General features: G+C 42.3%; 1 protein-coding gene across 2 annotated transcripts in view; it reads right to left on the minus strand.

Annotated features, from left to right (window-relative positions):
- The window catches only part of ARHGAP6 (Rho GTPase activating protein 6), a 331,686-nt gene that overhangs the window by 49,038 nt on the left and 254,918 nt on the right, over positions 1-27,730 (minus strand). For both annotated transcript variants that reach the window (XM_060233959.1, XM_060233960.1), the window contains exon 2: positions 22,555-22,714. In XM_060233959.1, coding sequence (XP_060089942.1) covers positions 22,555-22,714 — 160 coding nt within the window. The remainder of the gene's footprint in view (positions 1-22,554; positions 22,715-27,730) is intronic.

Consider the following 27,730-nt stretch of genomic DNA (forward strand, 5'->3'; position numbering starts at 1 on the left):
ATTAGCCACAGCTTATTGTTAGAACTCTGTCTGGAGCAAGTGATGCTCTGTATATGCGACCTCTTGCCCAGATTGCCCGAAGGTATGGGCTGGGGTGTCACCAGTATGCTGATGACACCCAGCTCTATCTACTCATGGACGTCCGACCGGTCTGCGCCCCAGAAAATCTAGATCGGGCATTGCAGGCCATGGCTGAGTGGCTCAGACTGAGTGGACTGAGACTGAATCCTGCGAAGACAGAGGTCCTCTGTTTGGGCCGTCGTGGACCGGGGGGGGGAAATCCCCCTGCCGACTTTTGACGGTGCGCCGCTGACGTCGGCGGACAGGGTCAAGAGCCTGGGGGTGCTATTGGAGCCGTCCCTAAAGATGGAGGCTCAGATAGCAACCACTGCCAAGTCTGCGTTTTTTCATCTTAGACGGGCAAGGCAGTTGGCCCCCTTCCTGGACCGCGACGACCTAGCAACAGTGATCCATGCTACGGTCACCTCGAGATTGGATTACTGCAATGCCCTCTACATGGGGCTGCCCCTGTGCCGGACCCGGAAATTGCAGCTGGTGCAGAATGCCGCGGCTCGGCTGTTATTGGGCCTCCCAAGGTGGGGGCACATTCGGCCGGGTCTTCGGGCTCTGCACTGGCTTCCAATAACATACCGAGTCCGGTACAAGATGCTGGTCATTACCTTTAAAGCCCTATATGGCCTGGGACCTGCCTACCTGAAGGACCGTCTCTCCCCACACGTTCCCCAGAGAGTACTGAGGTCTGGGACTCAAAACCTTCTCACCATCCCCGGGCCCAAGGAAGTCCGTCTCAAGACAACCAGAGACAGGGCCTTTTCTAAAATGGCCCCCACATGGTGGAACCAGCTGCCGGAAGAGGTGAGGGCCCTGCGGGATCTTACTCAGTTCCGCAGGGCCTGTAAGACAACCCTCTTCCGGTTAGCCTACGCCGACTAGATAAATGTAGCTTATCAGATTTTAGTGAAATATACTGGATAGTTTTAATGTTAAGATTTTAAGGTTTTTAGGGTTTTTTTAAAAATGTTTTGACTTTTAAATGTATTAACTTTGTACCTTGTTTATTGTTTTGTCATTTGCTGTGAGCCGCCCTGAGCCACTTTGTGGGAAGGGCGGGATATAAGTTATAGAATAAATAAATAAAATTCTTGGTGCTTGGAACGGACAACGGTGTGAGGACTTCTAGTGTCCTCGCCCCACTGATGGATCTTCTGATGGCACCTGGTTTTTTTTTTAACCACTGTGGAGTGTTGGACTGGACAGGCCATTGGCGTGATCCAACATGGCTTCTCTTATATTCTTATGTACAGTGCTAAAAATGTTCAGGAGGGATTAGCATACCATCAATCTGCCAGTCTGGCACTTCACCTCCTTTGCAGTATCTCAGCTCAGGCCGTTCAGTACTACTGTTCCAGCAGAGGGGGAGTGGGTCCTGGGGAACTATGGGCCAAGGTTTGCATCCTTCCTGGTAGAGGACTGGTGGCTATCTCAGGGGCTGGTGGTAAGGCCTCCCTTATAGGCCCTGACAGGGTAGACTTTGTCACCACTGCAACATTGTCAGCAGGTGTTCCTGCCAGATCGGGCACACGCTAGTCCCTCTGGTCTCCCTCAGGCTCTTCCCCTGAAGACTCTTGAGTCACTGGGCAGGTCAGAGGGGGTCATGACAACTATATATTGGAACACCTTATTAAGTATCAAAAGCAGGGTGGGGGGAGTTATCATGAATGCACAGGAATGCAGTTCCAGCTGGCTTGGCATCAGGGGGTGTGGTGTAGTATGCAAACGAGTTCCCGCTGGGCTTTTTCTACAAAAAAGCTCTGTGTGAAACAATGGCGATGCCAGGGGGTGTGACCTAATGTGCAAATGGACTTTTTCTAAAAAAAAAAGAAAAAGGCCTGATCAAAAGTGCTTCTTTTCATATGAGTAAAAGACAGCTATATTGATAATGATCCTTGGCTAGCATTCCTAATTGTTTCTGCTGACATCCCACAGTCATACCTGTTTACAACTAGGGTCAGGTGGCTACAGGGTTCTGACGGTTAGCATTAAAAACAACATTCTGTAACAATTCCAACAGTAAGAATTTCCTCTAAGGCTCTTGCATTTTAATGCAAGAAAATTGCTATTCTCTAGTACGCTTAAGAAATCCTCTTCACCCTGTTGAAGTAACCGTTTCAGTTATTTTTTCAATGAAGAAACAGACTTCTCAAGTTATTTGTCAGGATAATCCAGATATACTAAGAGCGACTATTGACTTCAATATTGTATGTGCTGGCATAAAATATAAATTCCCACATAACGTCAGAATTCTATCTGTATTTGTATATTTTCCTTTTATGCTGCTGTTTTTTAAGTGAACGGAACATGTACAGGGTTCCATCTTGTTCCACATTTTAATAGGAGTAGTGGACAGAGCCACAAATGTAAAGAGGTTTACATTATTGCATCAAACATTTATTACAGAATTCAAGAGATGCCTATGGTTTTCTTAAGTCATGTACTACCATCACCACTGAAAATAAAAGCCTGACATGAGAGACTAGTTTCCAATAGTTAATACCAGGTCTGCATACCTTTTCCATGGTTGCACTGAATATTTGGCAACTGAAACTAGAAACATCTTTTTTTTACACAAAAGACATGCTTCTAAACCCCATACAAACCAGCACTACAAAATAAATGATCTCACTGTAGTCTGAAAAGGGTAAGTCAATCTTTCTACAATGACTGCACTGACATGTGTTTCCTGTTTTGCATTTTTTTTAAAAGTCTGGAAATCTGAAAAGCTGGTAATCAGCAGCTGGTTAACATGAATGGGATCTCAAACAACATATATGCAATCCTTTCTGATTCAAAATAGTGGCATTCCAACCTCAGTACTGACATTAATATAAGGCTTGGGAATCATCTCAGAACTGCTGAATCCCCAGGCCAAAACCTCAGCGAATTCTTGTACAGAGAAAAAAGATTCTGAGCAAAAATATTAGGGAATATAGACAATCCAGGCTACCAAAGGAATATTTAAACGTATTAGTGATAATTAATGACCTCATGAATTGGGTAGTTTGTTCCAATTAAACATATTTTAGTTATACCTTAAACTGAACAGAAGACTATGATAATGGTCCGGCAAGGTATGATTCATATTTAGCAGGAAGTATCTGGAAATAATGTGTAAAGGCAAAACAAAATGGATATTGATTCTATATAAAAGAAAGCCAGATCTGGCTTTGGTCTAACAGTGCTGAGATTTTTTTTAAACAACTTTGCTAAGGTAGATACCCAACTTGGCCTAGAATAGAAAATATTTCATTACTGACACAAAGACTAAAAACAAGCTGTTGACAAGAAGGGACACCACACATTTCTTAGTGAACCTGTTTGGCAAGTGAACTTACCTTCTTTGACACTCATAATCAGACAATGAACTGATTACAGATACGTTCAAATGGTATCAAGAAAACTAAACAGCTTCTGAACAAGTTAGCAGCTGTCTGTTGACCAGAAGCCAATCCAAGATGATCAGATGGGAGTGAGATTCTGATCTACCACACCCTCAACAAAACAGCTATGCAGTGGAGTTATAAAACGGAGAGGGGAAAGGGTTTGTTTCTCTTCTTCCCCTCTGAGTTGGGTCAGAAGCAATCTGCTTCTCTCTCTGCCTCACCTGGGAGCTTAGGTTGCAGAGAGCAGATCACCCCTTCTTCTCTGCAGCCCAAGTTGATATGTTGAGATGTGGGGAAAAGAGGAAATCAGCGGGCTGCTGATTCTCTGCCCCCACTAAACTTGCTGCATCTCATTAAGTCTGGAAGACAGCAATATTTACAGGACTGGAGATCAAAAGAACCAAACTTCCAGCTGATCAGCTGAGAGTCACCTCCTGATCCCCTCCTCCAAAACCTTGCTGTGTACAGCTGGAAAGCAGAAGCTTATACCCAACTGATCCCTCATTAGATGGGAGCTGGCTGCTCATGTCTGTGAGTAGGGTGTTCCTTCAAACAGACATGAATTTGTAAATAGAATATAACCCATTGATTAACTGACTGCTTGATCACCATTGACAGATGGGTAATTAGGTAAACTGTGAAGTATTTCACCATTCCTATTGACAGATAAGCAACCATTTGTATTTGATGCATTGAAAAATCATTATTAGAACTATGGCACTGAACCAAGGAAGAGCTTTGCACATTTCTTTTGTACCTGAGCATCACCAGGTCAGAACCATAAAGCATTTCTGCTGGCAGATTGTTAATATAAGCATCTATTCTTGGCCTAAACCTTTTGACTATTTTTATTTCCTTTGCAACTGCTCTCTCACATGTCTACCCAAAAAACATTCAATAACAGAGGAAAACAGGAAATGAAAAAATATGGTGTATGGCTTAAATTAAATCTGCTGGAAAATCCCCAACTGATTCAATATGTCCAAGATTATCTCAAACGTCCTATTAATTTTTTTTGCCATAATATTTGGTAAATCAAAGTTGCCCAGTAACATGAAGGTTTTGACATTGTTCTGTACACAACAACTCAAATAAAACTCAATATCTCAAAGACATGAAGCCGAGAAAACAGTGTGTTCAAGGGTATCTTGTACGATATTTGCAGATTAACAAATTAAACAAACCTCTAATACATTTGCATCGAACATACACAGTCATTTGCAATAAGATAACTGTTGACATAAACTGACATCCTGCATTGTCCCAGATAACGCTTCTGATATCTGGATGTAGCCAGTCTTAGGATTTCAAGATGCGATATCGGTTTACTGCAACATTATTTCTCATAATTTGCAGTCAGGGAAACTTTTGTTTATTGGCCAGAGTAAAAAGATAAGTAGTATATGGAAATGGGGAGAAAGCAATTTCTTACAGTTTCCTGCAGTTTGAACTTTTTAGGCCACAATGGGTTGGATCCAGCACAAAATTTCTGCTTGCACTAAGTCAAATGTATTGTAAACCCGATGAGCATTTCCACTTTTGCAACATAGTGTGTAACCAATCCTGGGTCTTCAGGAAGTGAACCTACAGCTTCATTATTCTTAAAATGGTTCCCCAGGGTACAATACAAGAGAGAGTAGAGACTCTTATCCTTCTTGAAGCCATTAGAAATACAGCACTGGAGTAGCTTTCCACTGTCCAGGATACAGTACATAGTCATAGGTTGGGCTTATCAAATGCATTCTAAGTGGAAATGGTTACAGGTTGACTTGTGCAAGATCCTGTGCAACATCTGGGTCAATGGGAGTTGTTGCACAATATCTTGCACAGTTTCTTCCATAAGTGGAACTATGCTAAATAGATTTCTTTTTAAGTTTGTGCATTTCTGGTTCTATTGCAGTAGCCAGTGACAGCTAGTGTCCATTTGCCCTAATAGGGTAGAGTGATCCTACACTAATAAAAACTAAAACTACATTTGGCTTCAGAGTCTTCTTTTATACACTCTATATCCTGCAAATATACCTAATCATGTGTTGATTAATCTCACTATAATGAACCAATATTGAATTCCACATAGGCTAAATTAATAAACTCGGGAAAAGCAGCAACCAGTACTGCAGAACATCAAAACAAACCCTACACTTCGATCTTCAGAGGATAGCTGCAGCAAATGAAAGGCCCCTGTCAACACAGAAAGGATGCACTAATCATGTGGGAAGCTAGCAAGGTCAGAGGATGCCAGTGCCCATCCAAACCATTCAGGGACCAACACTTCAGCTCATTGCTAATGAAAAGGCCTTTGCTGCCCTTCTAGGTCTCTGATGGATCAATGGATTCCAAAATAATCCAATGTCCAGGCCTGTCAATATTTTCCTTCTGGCTGTTCTGCCTACACCATTCCTTCATGGACAACAATAACCTCTGCCTAGTCTTCCTTTTCTCTTACCTTTTAAGATTTCCTGCATCCCCCACATGTATATATATATCTTTGTAGGCCTCAGAAGAATAATGGGAAGGAGAAGAATGTGGTGTCAGAGGAGGAAAGTGGCAGCAGCTGTAGCAGGGACCAACAGGGAGAGATTAGATTTCCTTCCCCCTGCAAACTGCTCAAAGATCTCCCCCACCCCTGCTTTTTATTCAGCTTTCAACTTGATGGAGCCTAACCACTCTTTCTTTGAAAGAGAAAACCCAGCTCAAAGACTCATCTCTGAATTGCTTAAATGAGCTTGTGGAGACATACAGGCCTTTGCGCTCTACACTGGCTGCTCATATAATATTCTGCACATCAAAATCAGTCCCTAATGCAATGCATAAACATACAAAAGACAACAGGAAATTCCAAGAGTTTCAACAAACAAACTAAACTGAGTTTTCCCACTTAACAGATTCTTTTAAAACTGAACTAATGGGAACCTTGGCTGATCACACAGTACGATTAATTCATGAAATCACCACTTTTCATCCAAAAGGTAAGTTATTTTCCTGCTTGTAATTTTCCTTCCTCTCTTCTACAATTCACAAAGTCATACTCTAAGCAAACTACTCATGACACTGCAATGGTAAAGTTATTCATTCTTTAGTCCAATTCAGCAAGTTAAATGACTTGATCCAAAGCAGAATTTTCAGCTTCTCAATTCTGAAGTTAATCCACAAAACAGTATTTCAGGAAACAAGTTACCTTGAAATCATAAATTATTTACTGTGGGTTTATTACATTAACAGAACCAATTTCCTAGCATCTAAAAAGTTAAAGTACCGTTTGAAACATCAGTAGCAAAGGAAGACAAACAAGAAAGCACAGTACATCAAGTTCCCCAGAACTGCACATATACACATTTCCAATGCTACACTTTCAAACACAATTATTTGAACAATGTTTATAATAATTTGAAGCAGACAGTAAGCACTTACATTGATAATTTTTATTTCCCTAAAAAGGCTGTATTTAATCAAGACATCACCACATGAACACATCTTTTGGTATATATTGTAAATGTAATAACTTTACCACATAGAATATTTTAAAACCCTTGAATAAATACAGTGAAAACACACATTATAATTTTTCTCTAACTCCATATGCCATGCATTCTTCAACCTTAATGAGGTCAGTTTCATGCTCTCCCCATACTTAGTTTTTTGTAAATTACAATGTCTATTTTGTAAAGTGCAGCATAATTATGTTCCTGTCAGACAGCTGACAGAAAGAAAGAAAGTTGACTCATTTGAAATGTGGTGTTGGAAGGTAGTTTTACAGATACTGTAGACTACCAAACAGACAAATAAGTGGATTCTTGATCAAATCAAGCCTGACCCCTTCCTAGAAGCTAAAATGACTCAAATGAGGCTGGTCACATTATTAGAAGACAGAAGTCACTGGAAAAGACAGTAATGCTAGGAAAGGTTGAAGGCAGCAGGAAAAGAGAAAGCCCCAACATGACATGGATTGACTTAATCAAGAAAACCAGAGGCCTCAGTTTGCAAGATCTGAATGTTTATAATAATAAGGCTATTAAAGATAGGGTTGCCAGGTCCAATCGTTGGGCTGGTTGGGGGGGGGGGACTGGGAGGTATTCCAGGAGTGGGTGGGGACATCCTATGATGTGAGTGATCCAATGTGCTTATGTCACCAGAAGTGTCGTATGTGCATCAGTGTGTTGATGCCCCTGTGCTTAGTGAGGGTGGTCTTTAGTGATACAAAGAATGAAGGCTTGCACACAGCAGTGATAAAACCACTATATACAATTTATTTACACCTCCACTCTCCAAACCGACAGAATGCTCTGCTGCAACTCCACCATACATATCCCACACACAGTAAAGTGTCTTTGTCCATTTATACACATCATCCACCCAGGTAACCAATCAGCTCGCTGCTGAGTCATGCTGACATTGTCCAGGCTGATGCAATCTGGCAACCAGCCACCTTCTGTCACTTAGATGATCTACCTGGCAGTTCTGTTACTTTCACTTCTCCCAGCATGTGCATAGAAACTGCTTGGCTTTGATTATAATGACACAGTGATGTGCAGGGGTGACAGTCTCATTTTTGGGCAAAACTCTCTGGTTTGAAGGTAATTTCCCATAGAGTTTTGCCCCCAAACCAGTGTTGCCCCTGATATCACTGGCATGCCTAGGTCACTTCCAAGTCAGTCTTTGGGGAGAGGGGGGGGGGAGATTTCCTTCCACTGGCCAGCTGACCACCAGCAGGCAAGAGCCCATGAAAGCAGGAGATCCCCTGCTCCCACCTTTTGGAGGTCCTTAATTCATAGGATCACTGAAAATTGGAAGTGATGTGATGGTTCTTACACACACAATCATGTTGGGGTTATCTTCACCCCCTAATTGTAGCAAATGAGAAAGAGAAGTGAACATACACAAATGACAAAATTATACTTCCTCTCTATTATCTTTACTGTTTTTTTTCCCCTTAAAGGAACGCCAAAGTTTAGATTTTTTTAAAAAAAATAGCTGGTGCAATGCTCGATGAACAGATCCCAAGGTTTTTCATTTCTATGACTTATTCTAGGGTACTTTTAAATCCCATATGGGATTAAAAGTGTAATTTTTTTTGTCCAGGAGAGGGTTTAAGGAGTTTGTTTAAATCATATTCACCTGTTCTTTAAGAGCTTTCAAATGAAAGATATTATGAAGTACAAATTTACTATTTGATCTTTTAAGAGATTTTCTTCCTAACAGTAATAATAAAAAAGACTTTTAAAATTTGAAAAAGCAGTCTCTTTGAAGCCAATGTGGTTTGATGTTACCACTGTAAACTAACAAAGGGTATAAGAATTAAATGAAGAAAGTAAGGTTGCAAGAACAAACATACATGGACTGATCATACATATCAATACATTTAGGACTAACTGTGAACACTGCTCAGTTACATACCCTTCCAAGTCAGGCAGGATGCCATACTTTCAGCCATACAAAAGTAAGATAATTATAATGAATACTAGGAAGTAGGAAGGAGGGCACACAACAAGCAATTCCTAGCAATGTCACTCTTCATGCACTTTTAGTATAGTTGAATGACTAAGTCAGGGAAATGTCAAGCTCCAAACACAGCAGTATGAATTTAATTCATTGATAAAGGACTGAAGTCTTTTGTCTGTTTATAACTACACTATGAGTAAGGCCCATTGTGGAAAAAATTACAACGGTCTCTAGAAGGAGGCTCGGGGCAAGTGCCTGCCACCCTTGCTGTCTTCCCACCCACCCAAGTGAAGGCATTAACTTCCCCCCATCTCAAGGGGAACTTATCTCTGCTATCTAAAGAGCAGTTGTAATTCTGAGTGATCTCCAGTGGTTCTGTAGGAGGAAAAGGACCTGTCTGAGGTTCCACCCCTCCTCAAAACCCACCCATTAAATATCCATGAATTCCCTAACCTGGAGTTGGCAACCTATCTCCTTCCCTTTATCTGCCCCTCTGACTTCAGCTTTCCATCTCCTTCCCCCTCCCTGCAGCTTCTACATAGCCATTCTCCACAGTGGAGGATGGGGAACCAAAGCAGCTTACATAATTCTGTTCTGCCCCTTTTGATATGAACAGCAACCCTGTGAGGCAGGTTAGGCTGAAGTCTGCGACTGGTCTGAAATCAGTCAGTCAGCTTCCACAGCAAGGACCTGGGTCCAGCACATCCCACTCTGAAGTCCTAACTCCTATGCCCTCCTCAAAGTCCACCACCAAAGACCCATATGGGATTCATTCACAGCCCCTCCCTGCTGTGAATTAACATTCCTTTTGAAGAGAAGGAACCCTACTGTTCTCACAGTGGGGGTGGGGGGGGTAGGCACAACAAATATTTTCCCCGTTTTACACCCTCAAACCTCCTTGCCCGCTCTCAGGTGGACTGTCCTGGACTTCCTACAACAGGCCCTGAAGAGAAGCAGTACTGCTCAGTAAGCTCCCTGTCAGTAGAGAACTGTCCCCGTCGAAGGTCAGCGGCCTTCTGCTGGGGTTCTTGCCTGGTGGTGGGCGGGGGAGAGCAGAATCAGCCAATCACACGGCAGTGTGAGCCAATCCTGTGCAAGCCACATCTAATGAATGAAAATCCTCAGAATTGCCACCATGGCTGGGCTTTTATTTATATAACTAATGCTGCAGACCTGGGAGGCATACGGAAGAAGAGAACCTTCGAAAGAAAATGTAGTCATATGTACATTGTTCGATACAAATCTAGATAGTAATGGATACGTAAAAGGGTAGATTCCTAAACCCATTTAATTGTTGCATAATGGTTAATACTTTACAGGTAAAATACTGTAAAGCAGACTTTTAATAATCACACACAATCTATCAGCAGGAAGCTATGCATTCATATTGCTTGCTGAAATTCCATTTAGAGTTGTTGGTATTCTAAAGGAAAATTCTTAGGATTGAAATTTTCTCTGGTTTGGTTTTTTTTTTTATCAGTCTCTCCAAACAAACTATCAACAAACAAAATCTTCTGGAAAAAAAATCTATTAAATTGGAAGGCTACATAAGTTTACAAAGTGCCTTCAACGGGAAGTGACTGCTGTTATGTTTACAAATAAATCATAACCAGATGAAAGTATTTAACATCAAATAACAAGAATTTCCTTTGCTAACCTCTGGTATTAAATTAAAATAAAAAGCAACAAAAATAGATTATCATCTGACTACTATCCACTATTTTTATTAATTACAATCCTTTGAAATCTTTCCATTTATGTTCAGGCATTCTTTCTAGAACTGAGATCAAATTTGTGTTACTTATATGATGCATTTAAATAAGACTGATTTTGCAGGAAAGATCCTTCATACTACCACCAGGAAATTACAACCCCTTCAGCATGATTCTAAGTAGGTTTATTCAGAAGTGCCACAGATTTCCATGAGACTTGCTCCCTCGACACGATAAGAACATAAGATGAGCCCAACTGGATCAGACCAATGGTCCATTTAGTCCTGCATCCTGTCTCATACAGTGGGCAACAAGTTCCTCTAGAGGGCCAACAACAGGACATAGGGGCTGAGACCTTCCCCTGCTGCTGCCTCCTAGGCACCTCCCTAGCCAGAAAATTTTGTTGGGGGGGGGAACAACCAGGAGCAGGGAGGCGGGCATCTTACCTAGATTACCACCAATTAGATTAGTGACTAATCTGATTAAGAGAGAGAAGGATGACTTGCATCTGCAGCGAAAGCAGAAGAAGATCCCTTGAAACTCAGATCTGTGTCACAGCCTTTACATTCTTGGTGAAGACTTTATTCTCCATTGAGTCAAAAGGATACTTGCATCTACTGCAAGCAGATTTTACCAAAGTTCATGGAGCAAACTGGTTGAAAGTCATATCCGAACCCTAAGAATCTCCCCTTATAGAAACCTCCCCTTATGATCTGAAAGAACAAGGGCCTTAAGCATCTCTCTCTTCCATATTAAGTTGTCTGAGAAAATTGGATACTAGAAGTACCATAAGAGCCTGCAGACTGTGCTCACCTTTATATTTAGAGTTAGTGTTGCCAAGAACTCCTCCATCTTACTTTGATTTCCTGACAGTTCCACACTACAAAACGATTATTTATGCTGTCTAGATTGAATGCCATTCCATTAGGGGAGCTATTGCAAAACTTAAATAAAGTGCTTTACTCTGGTGAGTGTGCCAATGTGGTTCTGGCCAAACAGACAATCTTCACCACTGTCTATTCCATTGTGAGTTGCTTAATGTGGCAAGAGATAGTTGGATAAAACCTTATATTCAGGACTTTAGGTGTGAATTGGATAATCTGAGGTTTCTTTTAGCAGGGGTGGATTTTAATATTACACTGGCAGTTGCCAAATTCTTTTCTCAGTTTATTAAGATTAAAAATTACTAAATTTTTATATTATATAGAAACATATATTAATAAACTTTTATTTTAGTTTTATACTGATTTCGCACTAGGGCTTGTTCCGGGTGGAGAGCCCTTTTGCCCTGGTGCTTCTCTCCGTTTTCTCACAAGCTGCCATGGAGCTGCAAGTTGGTGTGCTGTTCTCCTGTGGTAAGCAGAAACTGCTTGAAGAGGATCTTCCTTAATAATAATAATAATAATAATAATAATAATAATAATAATAATAATAATAATAATAATAATAATAATAATAATAATAAGCTTTTATTTATAAGCTTTCTTTGCAGTGGGAAAGTAGTGCGCCAACACACAGCTCCACAGCAGCTTCTGCCAAAATGAAAAGAAGCACTGGGAGCAAAAGGGCTCTCCATCCAGAAAAAAAAGCCTAGTGTGAAATTGATCTTAGTGTGACCTTTTTCAGAGTTAAATTGGCTGTACCAGCAATATCATCAAAGTAAAGAAAGCAGAGGCAGGAAGGAGGAAGACCCTCCTCCAAGCAGTTGGCTATGCCTTTCTGTGTCTCCATGCACCTTTTTCAAACAGACTGTCAGACTCTTTCCTTTCTAGTTGCATGAATCTCTGCAGAGTCAATCCTAGCTTTGTGAGCTGCCTGTCTGTACATGCAGCGGCCCCGTGGCACAGAGTGGTAAAGCAGCAGTACTGCAGTACTGAGGTCTGAACTTTCTGATCACGACTTGAGTTCGATTCTGGCTGAAGCTGGATTCAGGTAGCCAGCCCAAGGTTGACTCAGCCTTCCACCCTTCTGAGGTCGGCAAAATGAGTACCCAGCTTGCTGGGGGGAAAGTGTAAAAGACTGGGGAAGGCAATGGCAAACCACCCTGTAAAAAGTCTGCCGTGAAAATGTTGTGAAAGCAATGTCACCCCAGAGTGGGAAATGACTGGTGCTTGCACAGGGGACCTTTCCTTTCCTTTCCCTGTCTGTACATATTTTCTTTGAGGCCAGCCACCTGTTGTTCTGAACAGGCTGGGGCACATGGCACTGCCCTCTGCTCCTCCTCGCTGCTGCCCTTGCTCCCAGCCAGCTACTTGGAGGAGGCTGGACCATAGCCAGGCTAGGGCATGCGATACTGCCCTCTGCTCCTTCTCCCCACCAGCCTCACTTGCAGCCAGCTGCTTGGCAGAGGGCCCATAGACAGGCTGGGGTAAATGGTGCTTCCCTCCACTCCTCCTCCCCACTGTCCTCACTCATAGCCAGCTGCTTGGAGGAGCTCTTCCTCCAAGCAGCCTGCTGTGGTTGTTGGCAGCAGAGAGGACGAGCAGAGGGCAGCACCATATGTCCCAACCTGGCTACAGGCTGCATACTGGACACACTATGAGCCAAGACCTGTACCTTTTAAAAAATGCCTAGAGGCATGGGTGGGCCAGCTGGGCAGATTTTGAAGGGGCCACTGCCTCAAGCGCACCCCCCCCCCCCCGGTGGCTACAGGGGTGCTCCTGGCTCTGGGATTCAGAGGTTTAGTGCCTATGAATGTGGAGGTTCCCCTCAGTCATTATGGCTAGTAGCCACTGATAGACCTATGCTCCATGAATCTAATCCCCTTTTAAAGCTGGCAGCGAATTCCACATGCTTAGTGGTGCAACCATAGGCAGGCCAATAGCTAAGCAGGTTTTTTGTGCTACTTGGCTATTAGCTCAGGTCCTTTTGGGAAACCCCTTCCTCTTTAAATCCACTCTCCAGTTGGGGTCCTGTTGGAATCTTCTACCATCAAGGTATCCCTATTTTCTGTGTCAGCAAATCCCTCAAGTGTCTTGAGTTATCAGAAAGGTGAGCTGTGTATATGTTAGCCTACAACAACAACAACAACAAAATTTTATTTGTATCCCGCCCTCCCCGCCGGAGCAGGCTCCTCCTATATAAACATGTCCAGCCAGCTAAATGCTCAGTAAGTGCTCAGTGAAGAAAAGATCAACATAGGTGAAATAAGAATTCATTAGCTTACAATGAGAGATGCGATCTGGTGCTAAGAAATATACCTGCAAGAGAATAACTGTCTATTCTATAATTAGTGGAGTTAACCTGGCATTCTCCCTTGCCTGCCCCCTCAATGAATGGATGTTGGCCAGGGAACTTAAAGGATGTTCCCCAACCTAAACCTTTATTTTCCCTCCACACTTTCTGGTACACTTTCACCATACAGACTTTTAACTCTTCTCAGTATTGTGGGGCTGGCTCATCTCCCACCAAACCTGCACTATCTAACCCCACAAAGCTGGGCATATTAAAACCTATCCATCTTGGACCCTGCAGACAAGCCAACCATTTGGTGAAAGCTCCCCACCCCACACTGCTTTTCATCCTACAGATAGCCATATGCATCACTACTTCCCTGTCTGAATGTAACTTGAGGCTTTCATGGTGGAGATCACACAGGGTATATATTTTCTGAAGACAAACATATCATTTTCAGAAGGCATGCTTCTTTCTTTAGAGCACTGAAGTCTTAGGTAAAGTACAGCATCAGGGTTATAGGTTCCTAGGAATGAGAGCTCACTGAAGACTTTATTTTATTTACCAGTAGACAAACGGCGGATAAGGGGAAGCAAACAACAACAAAAATCTTGGCTACAACTGTAATATTACTGAAATGTAGCTGTAAGTCAATGGATGGAAAGATAAGCAGGTCAGTATGATTAAAAAGACAAGATTCCTACTAAGCTTCTCATTTACTACCAAGTCAAGCCCTTCAGGTCAGTTATCCATTAACAAAAATAATTTAATTATTAAGTAAATGATTCACCTTCCTGATAGTTAGCCTTCAGAGTGTTTTCTAGCTTATTTGAAACATTGGCTTAAGATAGTGGACCAGATCAGTTCTGATCCAGTATGTTACCTTTGGTTTCATGATTGCAATTTTTAGAAGGATTATACATTCAGGAGGAGCTTCTGACTCTTGTTCTAGATTCTTGTGCATTTTCATTTGAAGGACTCAACTAGTACTGCCATCTTGATATTTTATTAGCCCTTATGAGTAACTTTGGCCTTACTCCCAGGATTTAGCTGGAGCTAGGCTATTTATTTTTCCTGGGTCCCACATAAAGTTCTATCCAAAGCTAATTCTTCTTAGGACTTCTATTCTTTCTTTTATAGCTGTAAAATCCTAGACAATTTCTCAGAAAGGACCTATAAGACTTTTCCAGTTAATCTTTTGCTTACACTCTTCAATGTGCCCATATTCTCCATGAGGCTTTCTAACTCTTCCACATAATCCAGTGTCCATTCTACGATGCACATCCTACCTACATGCCACAAAGAAGATTTATGTGTTCTAGAGCTCACTCTACTCTTTAGATAGCTTTAGCGAGAGGAAAAACTTCTCAAAGTGGATGCCAGGGATCAGGACAAGTTTATTTATTTATGTTATTTATAATCTGCCTTTCTTACATGGACTCGAGGCCGCTTACACATAGTAGTCAGTGCAATCAACTCAATGGAATATTAAAAAACTAATGCATTAGGATATTAGAAGACTAGCACTACCAGAAAGAAAAGGAGAATAAAAGTATTAACATGACACATTAAGTGATACAGAAATTATATAATAGGATCCTAATTACAATATGCTATATACACCAGTGAAGTCCAACTAGCTAGGTAACCAATAAAGAGAGAGGGCAAACTCTGGGACTATCCTGCAAACTTCCTGTCCTTGCAAACTATCCCTGAAAACTACAAACTGAACAGGAAGAAACATTTTTTGGTGTTACATAATGGCCATCTGGAGCAGATATTATTTCTGCCGAAGAGGTGAAATCATATATCCGCATAACAGGTTAAACAGGTTAAACTGAGAATGTGTGACTTACCCAAGGTCACCCAGCAAACTTCCATAGAAGAGCAGAGATTCAAACATTGGTCTCTCAGTTCCTAGTCTAGCATTAACCTCTACACTTTGCTGGCTCCAAGGCTGGTAATGATTTTGGCTACCAGTTGCACATTCAGGGAAATCTTTCACCAATGCAAAAATCAGTGGGAACATGCTAATCAGTATCTGTGCAGGATTTAATTATGCACGAACACTGGATATGGAAATAGTTCATAAGCCCCTTATAGCTTTATCAATGAATGACTAGACATTATGGATCAAAAGAATTATAACCAAGGTACTGGAATATGACTTGGCTGTGACCTATACTTATGATCTGATCAGAAACTACTAGACTAGGAGCCATGAGCTCACAGCCACACATGGAGAGATCTTTAAGGCAGCAAAACGGAAATCCTTAATAGCCTCAACAGAGAAACATTGCAGAAAATCCAGAAGGTTTTTGAAAAGTTCTCCAAACAATCCCCAAAACTCAGTAAATGATGTATTACATAAGGATTAACCAGGACACGGACATATGGTAGAAAACCACTGCAACTGCCTAAATATGTCACACCAACAACTGGAGCTGGTAAATCCATAAGCAATTTCCCAAAGGACATGCTGAGAGCAGGCACCATTATCTACACAGAATTCAGCGTCATTCAGAAACACGTACAAACTTGAAAGGAATATTTGAGAGATACAGTATTTCAGAGGAAGTTTGTTCTGATCATATCCCACAATTTTCCTGCACAAAATGTAGGCACTTTGCCGAAGACGAGAATTATCAGTGCACATCTAGCCAAACTTTCCTCAGTTTAATTTCCATGCAGAAAGATCTGTTCAGAACTTCTAATGAAGGTAGCTTTTTATGATAGAGGTCATTTGTATGTCACTGCTGGTTTAGAAGAATACATCCATAGAGAATGGGTGGTCCAGTTTTAAGACAAAGACACATTATAGCTAATCTGTCCATAATTGATGGTTTAGTCTAATAGTTAAACTCTCAGGAGGATAATGAGAATTCAGAAGCTGAAGCAAAATACTATTTTGACAATAGAGCACATGATCTTCTAAAACTAACAATGACATTTTAAGGAAATGAATCTACTTGTATGATAAAGACAGGAGAGCTGTGGAACAGAACTACCCAAGAACACATGTGGTCAATGGGAACTTTCTGCATCATAATAATTCTGATGTAAGATGTTCTCCAGGGGTCTCAGAAAGCACAAGTATCAGTCACTAGACAATAACTGAAGTAAATGGACTTAGAAGGCTATAACTCATTATTGCACTGTTAAAGACTTCTATATAAGATACTTTATTTGCTCTCCAAATTATTGTTACTTCTGTTTGGACCCCAGGAGGTCAAAAGAACCAATAGGGTTCCAATGACAAACTGGGTAACCACCAGCTCCACCACATGACTCTTAGGAATATCCCCTGTTGTTTAGAGGCCCCACCTAGTTGCTGTGCATCCTGCTGCCTTTCTACAAACAAGCACAAGGGAGATCTATCACAACTTTGCGTTTTAAAGCTATTATGGTTGAGCTGAACAGCTTCACTGCCCCTGCTCAGTACCATGCTTCAGGCAGCAAGATCAAATAGATGAGGTATTTTTCCAGAGATTAAACTTAAAGCATTTAAAATATCAGGGAGTTCAATAAATGAATAAAAGAATAAACATGTTCCATTCAAGCAATTCAGGCTTAGCAAGGGAACATAGAAAAAGTGAAAACATGACATCTTCTGTCCTACTCCCTACACCAGATACTTACTAAATGTTATTGTTTTCCACAACAGTCAAGCTTTACTTGAACATACAGTAAGTTAAGAGTTCATTACCTTAGATCTCCAACTTGGAATTCCTCTTCATTGCCTTGTGAATGAGATGGGAGTCCCATCACGGTTTGTGCACATCTGGAGACCTCCCCCAAATGGAAGAATCCTCTCCTCTGTGTCCAGAGTTTTTCTAACCTCTCTCTCCCCATTCCTGTTTCAAAGGAAGAATTTTTCTCCTATCACTCTAATCTTCCCAGTTTTTATGTCTCTCAGTGTGACTTACTAGCGTGGGTTTGGGCAGTAAGCAATTAGCATAACTAAAAACTTGAATGCTCTGTGCAGGGAGTTTCACTGCTTCTGTCTCTAACCTCAACACTAACCTGGATACCCCAGACTAGCCCAATCTCATTAGCTAAGCAGGGTCAGCCTCACTACTATTTGGATGAGAGACCACCAAGGAATACCAGGATTGCTAGGCAGAGCCAAGCAATGGCAAACACCTCCTGCCTTGAGAACCCTACAGGGTCATCATAAGTTGATGTGACTTGAGGGCAAAAGTCACAGTAGGGCTTCTGTTCATGAATAATGAAAAACACTTGGATGAATTCTTTGGTACAGTGTGCCCCTCCACAATTATTTGAACGATTCTTTATTTACAGACCTGTATCTATTATAACTCATGTACTGTTGCCTTTAACTAATGAATACATGTCTATTTTTTCCTTATATATTTGAAGCTGGAACACTATGTGCCAAGTGACACTGAAAGTTGAAAACTTTTAACCTGCAGAGATTTAATTGTAGCTTTCCAACACCACAGAAAAAATGTTTCCACTACAGTTAGTGTTTAAATAAAAAATGATCAGTCGTAAGGTTACAAAAAGCACCTAGATAAAAACCATGGTCACTCACGATGCAGAAGACTGATGTGTAATTAAATACAACACAGAGCAATGCAAACAAAGCTTTATCCCATAATCCATTTCTTGCCAAAACAAGCAGATCAGAGAGCAAATTCATTGCTGAACAGAAACATACTGCAAAAAAATGAACAGAACGATATAAAGGTTCTGAATATTGAATTGCTGATCCTTTGGCCAGACAATTCTACTTAGTCAATTGGCTAATCAAAGCATTGGGGAAAACTGCTCTTATTTCAGATTAAGTATCAGAAGTAGAAACAAAAATATAATACTCATCCTTGCTTTCAGAATCTTTGCACATTTTCAGTCAAATAAAATTAGCTCATGAAAAGTAGCTTGTTTACACTGAACTGAATACTGTCATGCCATATACAGTTTAACACATATGCAAATAAATATTTGCTGTGTCAGTAAAGTTATGCACGTTTACCATCTTAGTGTTATTTTTAATGAAATATATATGCACAACTGGGAAACCGACACAAAATTATTGGGGGGGAATCTCATTTTCTCTTTCCTCACTATTTCCTCTTTCCTTTCCCTGAAAGCCCCACAGTTTCTTCCCTTTCCCTGCTTCTCTTTCTCCTTCCCAACCACCAGCCAACCTATCTTTATTTTCTCCCATCCACAGTTTTCCTTCCTTCCCTACCCAGTGGAAGGCTTTACCTTGGAAAAGTCTGGCTAAGCTGCATAAAGCCCATCACCGGGCTGCACCCAGTTGCATGGTGGTGAACCCACAAGATCTTAGAATCACAGAATCATGGAGTTGGAAGGTCTTGTATAGGGCACCTCATTTTCCCAGTATCCTTCTCCCCACAGTTTCCTCTTTCTATCCTTCTAACAACCCTCATATTCTCACCTTTCCTTGCTTCCTATTCTTCCTCCCACTCACCTACCTTATCGTTCCCCCCCCTTTATCTATACTTCTATTTATTATTTATTTAGTTCATTAATACCCCACCTTGGGGAGAGGTGTTTGGCTAAACCCAAGCTGAAAAAATACCCAGAAAATTGCTTATTGTTATTTTTGGGATATTGTTTCAGCTGGATACAAATATGAGGTATTGTTTGGCTATCTGAAATGGCCAAGCCCCCCAAATATTCAGGGTCAATATATCTGAACCCGCAAAAATACCTGGGGTTTTTTGCACACTCCTACCCCACCTTTTTCCATAAGGCAACCCAAAGTAACTTACATCACTCTCCTCTTCTTTAATTTATCCTCACAACAATCCTGTGAAGTAGGTTATGTTGAGTGTGTGTGACTGCTCCAAGGTCATATAGTAAACTTCTATGGCAGGCTGGGAATGTGAACCTGAGTCTCCCAGATCCTAGACTGAAACGCTAAGCACTGTATGACACTGGCTTTCATGCAGTGGATGCTGTTGAAAAGGAGTAAGCAGCCGGGCCTGGGTAAATAATGCAAGTTGGTTGGTAGCAAGTCACTTGGTGGTTCCTGTTGGGCCCAGCCACTGTGAGTCTATTCTCAAAAGCCAAAACAGCCCTGTAAAAGGCCCTGCCCATCCCCCTGCCTTTAAATGACAGAAATCAATGTCTTAATGGCAATACTGTTGCCAAGCAACAGTCATAGATAGCTTTTATTTCTTAAATCTACAGGGGCTGTTTCTATTATTTTGGGAAGTTTAATCCCTTCCCCAAGTATTTCATTTCAGATTTTTCTGCAGATCAAGGGCTTTTCTCATGACTGTAGAAAGATCCATAATCTCTGTTCATGGCTGTGGATTTAAGTAACCACAGATTTGATAATGCTGAGAATTAGATATATTGACAAGCGGGGAGACTTCGAAAAATTGTGAGGAGTTTCATTCTTCCCTTCCTACATTTTCTTCATTTCCTTCTCTTAAAGCTTATCTAGCCTCTTTCCTTTTCCTGCTTCCATTTCTCCTTTCTACCCAGCAGCCAATCTACCTTTACCTGTCCCCCGTCTTTCCTGCTTCCATCTCTCCTTTCTACCCAGCAGCCAATCTACCTTTACCAATCTTCCTCCCACCTGGCAGTCTCTACTTGATAAAACTATGATATAATTGCACAGTGCAAGTCACAGGCTGGGTCCACTGCATGGTACAGAACCCTCACGGACTTGTATAGAGCACCTCATTTTTGCCCTGTATCTTCCTCTTTCCTTCCTCCTGGGAACTAAGCTGAGAAATGTTTGAGTGGTGGGGCAGGGGCCAGAGCATGGGAGTGGGGAACTTCAGTTGAAGCCCTCTCCAGCTGAAGCCCTTTTTTGGTCGACTGCCTTGGTCTCCATCACTCCTGACACTACCCCACACCTCACCACCCCTGGCTGCTCTTGATGGCCTCACTAAAGGACGGAGTAGTGAGCAAGTCAAGCGGGCAGATCAGGCAGGCAGGCAGGCCTTCCGCAGTGTGCCTGTGCCAAGGAGTTATGTGACACAATCCTGTGACCTGTGGTGGCTGGGTTGCATGATCATGTCACATGACACCTCTGATGAACTACAGGGATGGCTGATCTGCCTGCTTGCCTCGCTTGTTGCCTTGACAGCATGAGCTGGCCTTTTGTGAAGGGGTGGTGAAGCGTGGCTGGTGGAGAGCATGGAAATTGGGCATGGCTAGCATACTCCTGCATGAACTAGCCTTTTGGTGAGCTATGGGACAGGAGTGGTGGGGCATGGGCATAGATCACAACCAAGGGGTGTTGCTCCAAAATACCCTGCCATAGCTACAGGCCCACTGGAAAATCGTCTCTTCTCACCCATTCACCAGCCTATCTTTAATCTGTCCCTACCTAAGTTATATTTATTAGTTACTGTGTTTATACCCTGCCACCTTTCTCCACAATAGGGGCCCAAAGCAGCTTACAGCATTTTCTTGTTCTTGATTTCATCTGCACAACGACCCTGTGAAGTAGGTTAGGCTGAGAGTATGTGACTGACCCAAGGTACCTAGTGAGTTTCCATGGCAGTGTGAAGATACAAACCTGGGTCTCACAGATCCTATTCTGGAACTCTAATCATCATGGGGGTGGCTGATGAACAGGAGCAAGACATGGGGCCTGGAGGAGTCATGGAAGGAATTGCATGGTAGCAAGTTACCTGCTGGTTGCTGCCACACCTGGCTGCAATAAGTCTTCCTTCAAAGGCCAAAGCAGCCTTAGAAATGGCCCAACCTCCTCCCCAGCCTTTTACTATTAGAAACCAATGCTTGGACACTGGAAATACTGTTGTGAGCACCAGTCAACAGCATCTGAGAGCATCCATTTCTTAAAGTCACAGGATTCCTTTCATCATTTGGGGGTTTGTAGAAAAGCCATCTATTCATGCTGCTAACCTCTGGATTTAAGTATCTAAAGATATGTATAACAATCAGGGCTTTTTTTTTTTAGCAGGAACACACAGGAATGCAGTTCCGGCTGGCTTGTTGTCAAGAGGTGTGGTCTAGTATGTAAATAAGTTCCTGATGGACTTTTTCTGCAGAAAAACCCTGTGTGAAATAATGGTGCCATCGGGGTGTATGGCCTAATATGCAAATGAGTTCCTGCTGGGGTTTTTCTACCAAAAAAGCCGTGATAACAATTATATGTATAGTAATTAATGTTTTAATATTTGCACTGACATTGAAAATCATAATGAAACCAGTGATGAATCTTCTGCCCAAATTCAAAACCTGGGTACAAAACTTTCAACAAAAAATTATAAAATGTTTATGTCAACACCTTCCAGTAGTTCTAAATGGAAGCCGGCAACCCTCCCTGAGCCAAGTTTATCCCTTAAAATACTGATAACATACCCTTTCTGTAGATGCAAGTCTGAAGCCTTCTTTCACTCAAGAAACACTTTCAAGATGGTTAATGATACACTTTTGTGCACTTGTTACCACAGCTATGTAAAAGGCTACTCCTTGGCAGCAGTAGTCTGTTATTAGTTTTCCCCTTCAAGTAAGTTAATGTCTTCAATGAGTAGGCTTTCAAGCTTGTTTGTGGGTGTCTAACATCCATTTACAGTGCGATATTTTGGCACATTATTGCATACATATTTGTGAGTATAGTGGGATCATCCTTAGCTTCATTAAAATTATGTTGCCAGTCACAACCCACTGCAATACAGCCATGGATAACCATAAAATACACACTCATATGCATTGCTTTTTCTGAGCTTGTAATTTATAAGCTTGAGAGGTATCTGCAGCACTGCTATCAGAAAAATGCATTTTCATCTTACCTTTAGGAATAGTTATCTGACAACCTAGGTCACAGTCCTGCTGCAACTGATAAAATGCCACCTCCTGTAGCCGAGCACGTTCCAATTCTGAAAGGCTTTGAACGAGAACAGACTTCAGACGGACACTGCGCCCCGACATGCTGTTCCAAGTGAAGTCACCCTGCATGAAATAAAGTACACAAACATGAAGCATTATGCATGCATAGATAGGTATTGGTTCAACCAGGAATTCTATCTGAAGTTATGGGCCTTGCTTGCACCCCTATTATTGCTGTCTTTCTCTTATTGCCCCACACATTTCCCAAACTCTCAAGAGTGTGTTTGAAAGAGCTCTTTACCACACTGTCTTTAAAGACACCTGAAGAATTAGGAGAGAAAGAGTGTTATCATCTTCAGATCCTAGACGGGATGTGAATGATCCTCAAAAGTGAGGCTACCACCACCCTCAAAAATCTACCTCCTGTGATCTGTCTGGTTTTACCCATACTGCCGCCCTTGGTACAAACAGACTGATGAAAACGCCAATCCCTCATTCCACAAATTATATATAATGTATCATGCTTAACATACAGTGCCCCATAGGACACTCCTCCACATCTAGGGCTGCCAGTATCCAGATGGGGCCTGGAGATCTCTCACTTTTACAACTGATCTCCAGCTGGCAGAAATCGGCTGTCCTGGAGTAAATGCCTGTTCTGAAGGGTGGCCTCTATGCCATTGTACCCTGTTGAAGCCCCTCCCCTCCCCAAACCCTACCCTCTCCCAGTTCCATCCCCAAAGTCTCCAGGTATTTCCAACACAGACCTGTCAACTCTATCCACATATGGTATTTTTACTCATGAAACTTCAACCTGGATTTAGCAAGATCAGGCTAAAGCTACATGAAACCATTGGAAAAGATCATTAGAGAACCTGGAGTAATATGCCACCAATATACAGATGAAATGCAGGTCTACATCTTCTTAACTACTTTACAATGGCTCTCCTCCTTCCTCGAGGATCGGGGACAAAGGGTGGCAATTGGGGGCGAGCGGTGCCAGAGGCGCACACTGGATTGTGGAGTGCCTCAGGGGGCAGTTCTCTCACCAATGTTATTTAATATCTATATGCGCCCCCTTGCCCAGATTGCCAGGAGACATGGACTTGGGTGCCATCAATATGCAGATGACACCCAACTCTATCTGCTAATGGACGGCCGGCCTGACTGCATCCCAGAGAATTTAGACCGGGCCTAAAGGATTTGGCAACTTGGTTGAGGAGGAGCGGGCTGAAACTGAATCCAGCGAAGACAGAAGTCCTTTGTCTAGGTCGGGGCGCTTGGGGAGGGGAAATACCTCTCCCGGTCTTCGACGGGGCGCTGCTGAAGGCGGCGCACCGGGTTAGGAGCTTGGGAGTTTTACTGGAGCCTGCATTATCAATGGAGGCCCAGATTGCAGCCACTGCCAAGTCAGCCTTTTTCCATCTAAGGCAGGCAAAGCAGTTGGCTCCCTTCATAGAGCGCCAAGATCTGGCAATGGTGCTTCATGCAACGGTCACTTAGAGACTGGATTACTGTAATGCCCTCTACATGGGGCTGCCTCTGTACCGAACCCGGAAGCTGCAGCTGGTGCAGAATGCAGCAGCTAGACTGTTGCTAGGGCTTCCTAAATGGGAGCACATACAGCCTGGGCTGCGCGAACTGCACTGGCTGCCAGTCATATACCGGGTTCGTTACAAAGTGCTGGTCATTACCTTTAAAGCCCTATATGGTCGAGGACCTGTCTACCTTAGGGACCGTCTCTCCCCACATGAACCCCAGAGAGCACTGAGGTCAGCCGGGAAAAACTTGTTGACTATCCCCGGACCGAGAGAGGTGAAGCTGCAAAGTACCCGTAACCGGGCCTTCTCCTCTATAGCCCCAAGCCTATGGAACCAACTTCCAGAGGAAATGCGGGCCCTGCGGGACCTTGAACAGTTCCGCAGGGCCTGCAAGACCCTCCTCTTCTGACTGGCTTTCGCTGATGAAAATGGAAATTGCTAAGGAAACCGCCATCATAAACATAAACAGCAAACATAGCATTAGCACTTTACTAATTTTAATTTAATCAACTTTTAAAGATTACGCAGAATTTTAATTAAAATGTTTACAATGTTTAAATGTATTTTTATCTATTTCTGTATAACTAAACCTAAATTGTGTTGTTAGCCGCCCTGAGCCTGCTCCGGCGGGGAGGGCGGGATACAAATAAAATTTTGTTGTTGTTGTTGTAGGGATGGACACAGACAAGAAAATGCTGTTTCAGCTCATGAACAGAACCGGACCGGTTCCCGGACCAGTTTGCAAACTGAACTACAGCGTGGTTCGTGAACCAGTTCGCAAACTGGTGCAGTTTTTAAAAAGCCTCCCACAGGGCTTCGAAGCTCCAAAATGACAGGTTGTCTCCAGATCACTCTTCTGAATATACCCACCAAGTTTGTTCCACATTGGAGTTCGGAGGCTGAGTTACAGACCACCAAAAAAGGTATTCAGTGCAATGCTTTTCAATGGGATGTCACCTCTGCTGGTTCAGGAGTGACAAAAACTGACCTGGGTGAGCTTAGAGGCCTTCAATGCACACAATTCCTCCCTGGGGTGACCCTCCACATGGCCCACATGTTACATGCATGTCAGATTTGGGGGGATCCAAGTAGCAGACTACCAAGCAAAGTGCCTTCAGGAAATTGTTTTTGGGGGAGTTGTCCAGCGCCAGTTTGAGACACTACACTGTGGACCTGGTTAAGCTACAGGCATCAGACTCCCAGAATACTTCCCCAGGGACCACCCACATGGCTGCAGGTGGCTGTGTCTTCCTGGGAGCAGCCACCCAGCCCTGGTGACATGATGTCTGATTGGGGCCAAGCCTTCCATCCTACCTGGGAAGGTGACAGGGACAACCAAGCCTGGCAACCGGGACTCACTTCACAGCTGTGGGAGAGGGCACTGGTGGACTAGCTAAGGGAATGTGTGGGAATATGTGGCAGAGGAGAAAGGATACTTTTTTGGAGGAGCAGAAAGGGTACACCACAGCCGGGGAAGAAGGCAGTTAGCCAAGCCCCCCAGAAATCTGTAGGTAGTTTGGGTGCCTGAGTGGGAGAGGAGAGAGGAAACCCCCCAGGCAGAGACTCAAGCAATGCAGGAAGAAATGGGGTGCTTTTTGGAGGAGCAAAAAGGGGATCCCAACACCAGTAGCATGCAAAGAAAAGGGCAGTTTTCACAAAAGTGAACAGTCCACCCCCAAATAAAATCAAAAACATGTTTTAAATGAAAAAAAAATCTATCCATGTTTCTCACTCCTCACAGCAAAGAAAAACATGGGGGGGGGGGGAGAAATGTAGCTCTGAAAACAAGGAAAGGAGAAAAAAGAGGCGATGCTTTTACTCTGGCAGTTTGTAAGGCAATGCTTTTACTCTGGCAACAGGTTTCTCCACCCACCCCAGTAATTACCCCCCCTCAGTCCAACAAAAGATATTCTTTTAGCGCAAGAAGAACAAGACTCGCAAAAAACAGATGCAAACAGAGAACAGGAATGCACCTCCAGTGATTCTATACATTCCCCCCCCCCCATCCTGAGGAAGTCAGATCGATGCCTCTCATTGGAAATCAGACTTGCCTGTCATCTTCAGATTGTCACTATTGGTCCCTCAATGGCTGGAAATATCCCACCCATGCCCACTTTTCAGTGCAAAACTCCATAGGTGGAGTTTCTTTGCAGAGAGTGCCCAAGAGGTTCCGAACTGGGCAGAAAGTTCGGAGACTTCCTGGTCCGAACATATGACTTTTAAACCGAGCTGTCCGAGCCTTGAACGAGGTAGAGTCCGGACCAGATTTTAGTTTGGGTTCGGGTCTGTGCCCATCCCTATTTGACATCCTTGAAGAGTTTATACTAGCAATCATGAAGGAGCCATTTACTGAAAGCACAGAAGATATATATTCCCGCAGCACTCATTTCTATTCATTCCATAACTTTCTTTTGGATGCATTATCCTTAATTACAAATCCAACACAAGTAAAACCAGTCCCTACAGAAGTAAATTGGGGGGAGTGGTGGGAGTTCAAACAGATCCTATACAACTATGGATGTGCTTTCATTTTAGGTCTTATAAACCAAGGCTTAATCCTAAATATTGCAAAACAGATACATTACCACATGAAATTTATGATCAAAGTGCTTCCCTCCTGCAGGTACTTCAATGATTAACAACAGAATGTTGAAATAATGTCTTTCACAGAACTACAAGACACCAAGCTGCATTAAAGTATGTTTAAGGATACATTCCTGATTCTTGGAAGTAGACTTGTTATAATCCTTTCTCTTACTTTTTTAAGCTTCTCACTGACGCACCGAAATACACGTATAACTCAAAATGTACTGTCATTCAGCAAAGATAAAAAGGTACTAAGATTCTGTTATGATCCTTTTCCACACCATACACATTCCTGTAATTAGAAAGTGTCATATTTGTGCCCAGGACAGACCGAAAGGAAACCCATAACCATCTTTAATCTTTGGCGTTTCCAAGTTTGAACAATGCGAACACTGCCTTTTAGTTTCATTCTTCGTTTTAAGCAGCACATTTATTTTGGACAGAGAAAAGGTGGGGGTGGAGCCCATAAAATTCCCACTGTTATGAAAAACAAAAACAATTGCTAGAGTTACGAGGCACTCTGAGATTGCACCAGAGGATAACCAGATCTGATTCAGTACTATACTTTGCAGCAAGTTGTAAATTTTAAAGATTAGCTCAGGAATGATCCAGTTTTCAGATTCTGTTGACCACTATAGTTTGAAGGTAATGATCTAGGAGCTGCAAGGTATTCAGCCATATAAACTGACCCCATTCCCAAGCAATCCATAATAGTAAAACTGTTACTGTTTAGTAGCAAGAACATTCATCAGTTATCAAGAGTACACAATAAAACATAGTCTGAAAATTATATACAAAATCACAAGAAATGCACTAGAAAGACTTATGGAATGCCTTTATATATAACATCAAGATTTTAATATTAATCTAATCTTAGAATGCTTTTTAATTACAATGATGATTAATTTTATAAATGTTTGATTTATAATATGTATTGTTTTAATAGTTGAAGTGCCTGTGTTGTGAGCCACCCTGAGTCTGCTTCGGCGGGGAGGGCAGGATACAAATTAAA

This window comes from Heteronotia binoei, chromosome 3 (genome assembly GCF_032191835.1).
Source record: "Heteronotia binoei isolate CCM8104 ecotype False Entrance Well chromosome 3, APGP_CSIRO_Hbin_v1, whole genome shotgun sequence".
Lineage (NCBI taxonomy): Eukaryota > Metazoa > Chordata > Lepidosauria > Squamata > Gekkonidae > Heteronotia > Heteronotia binoei.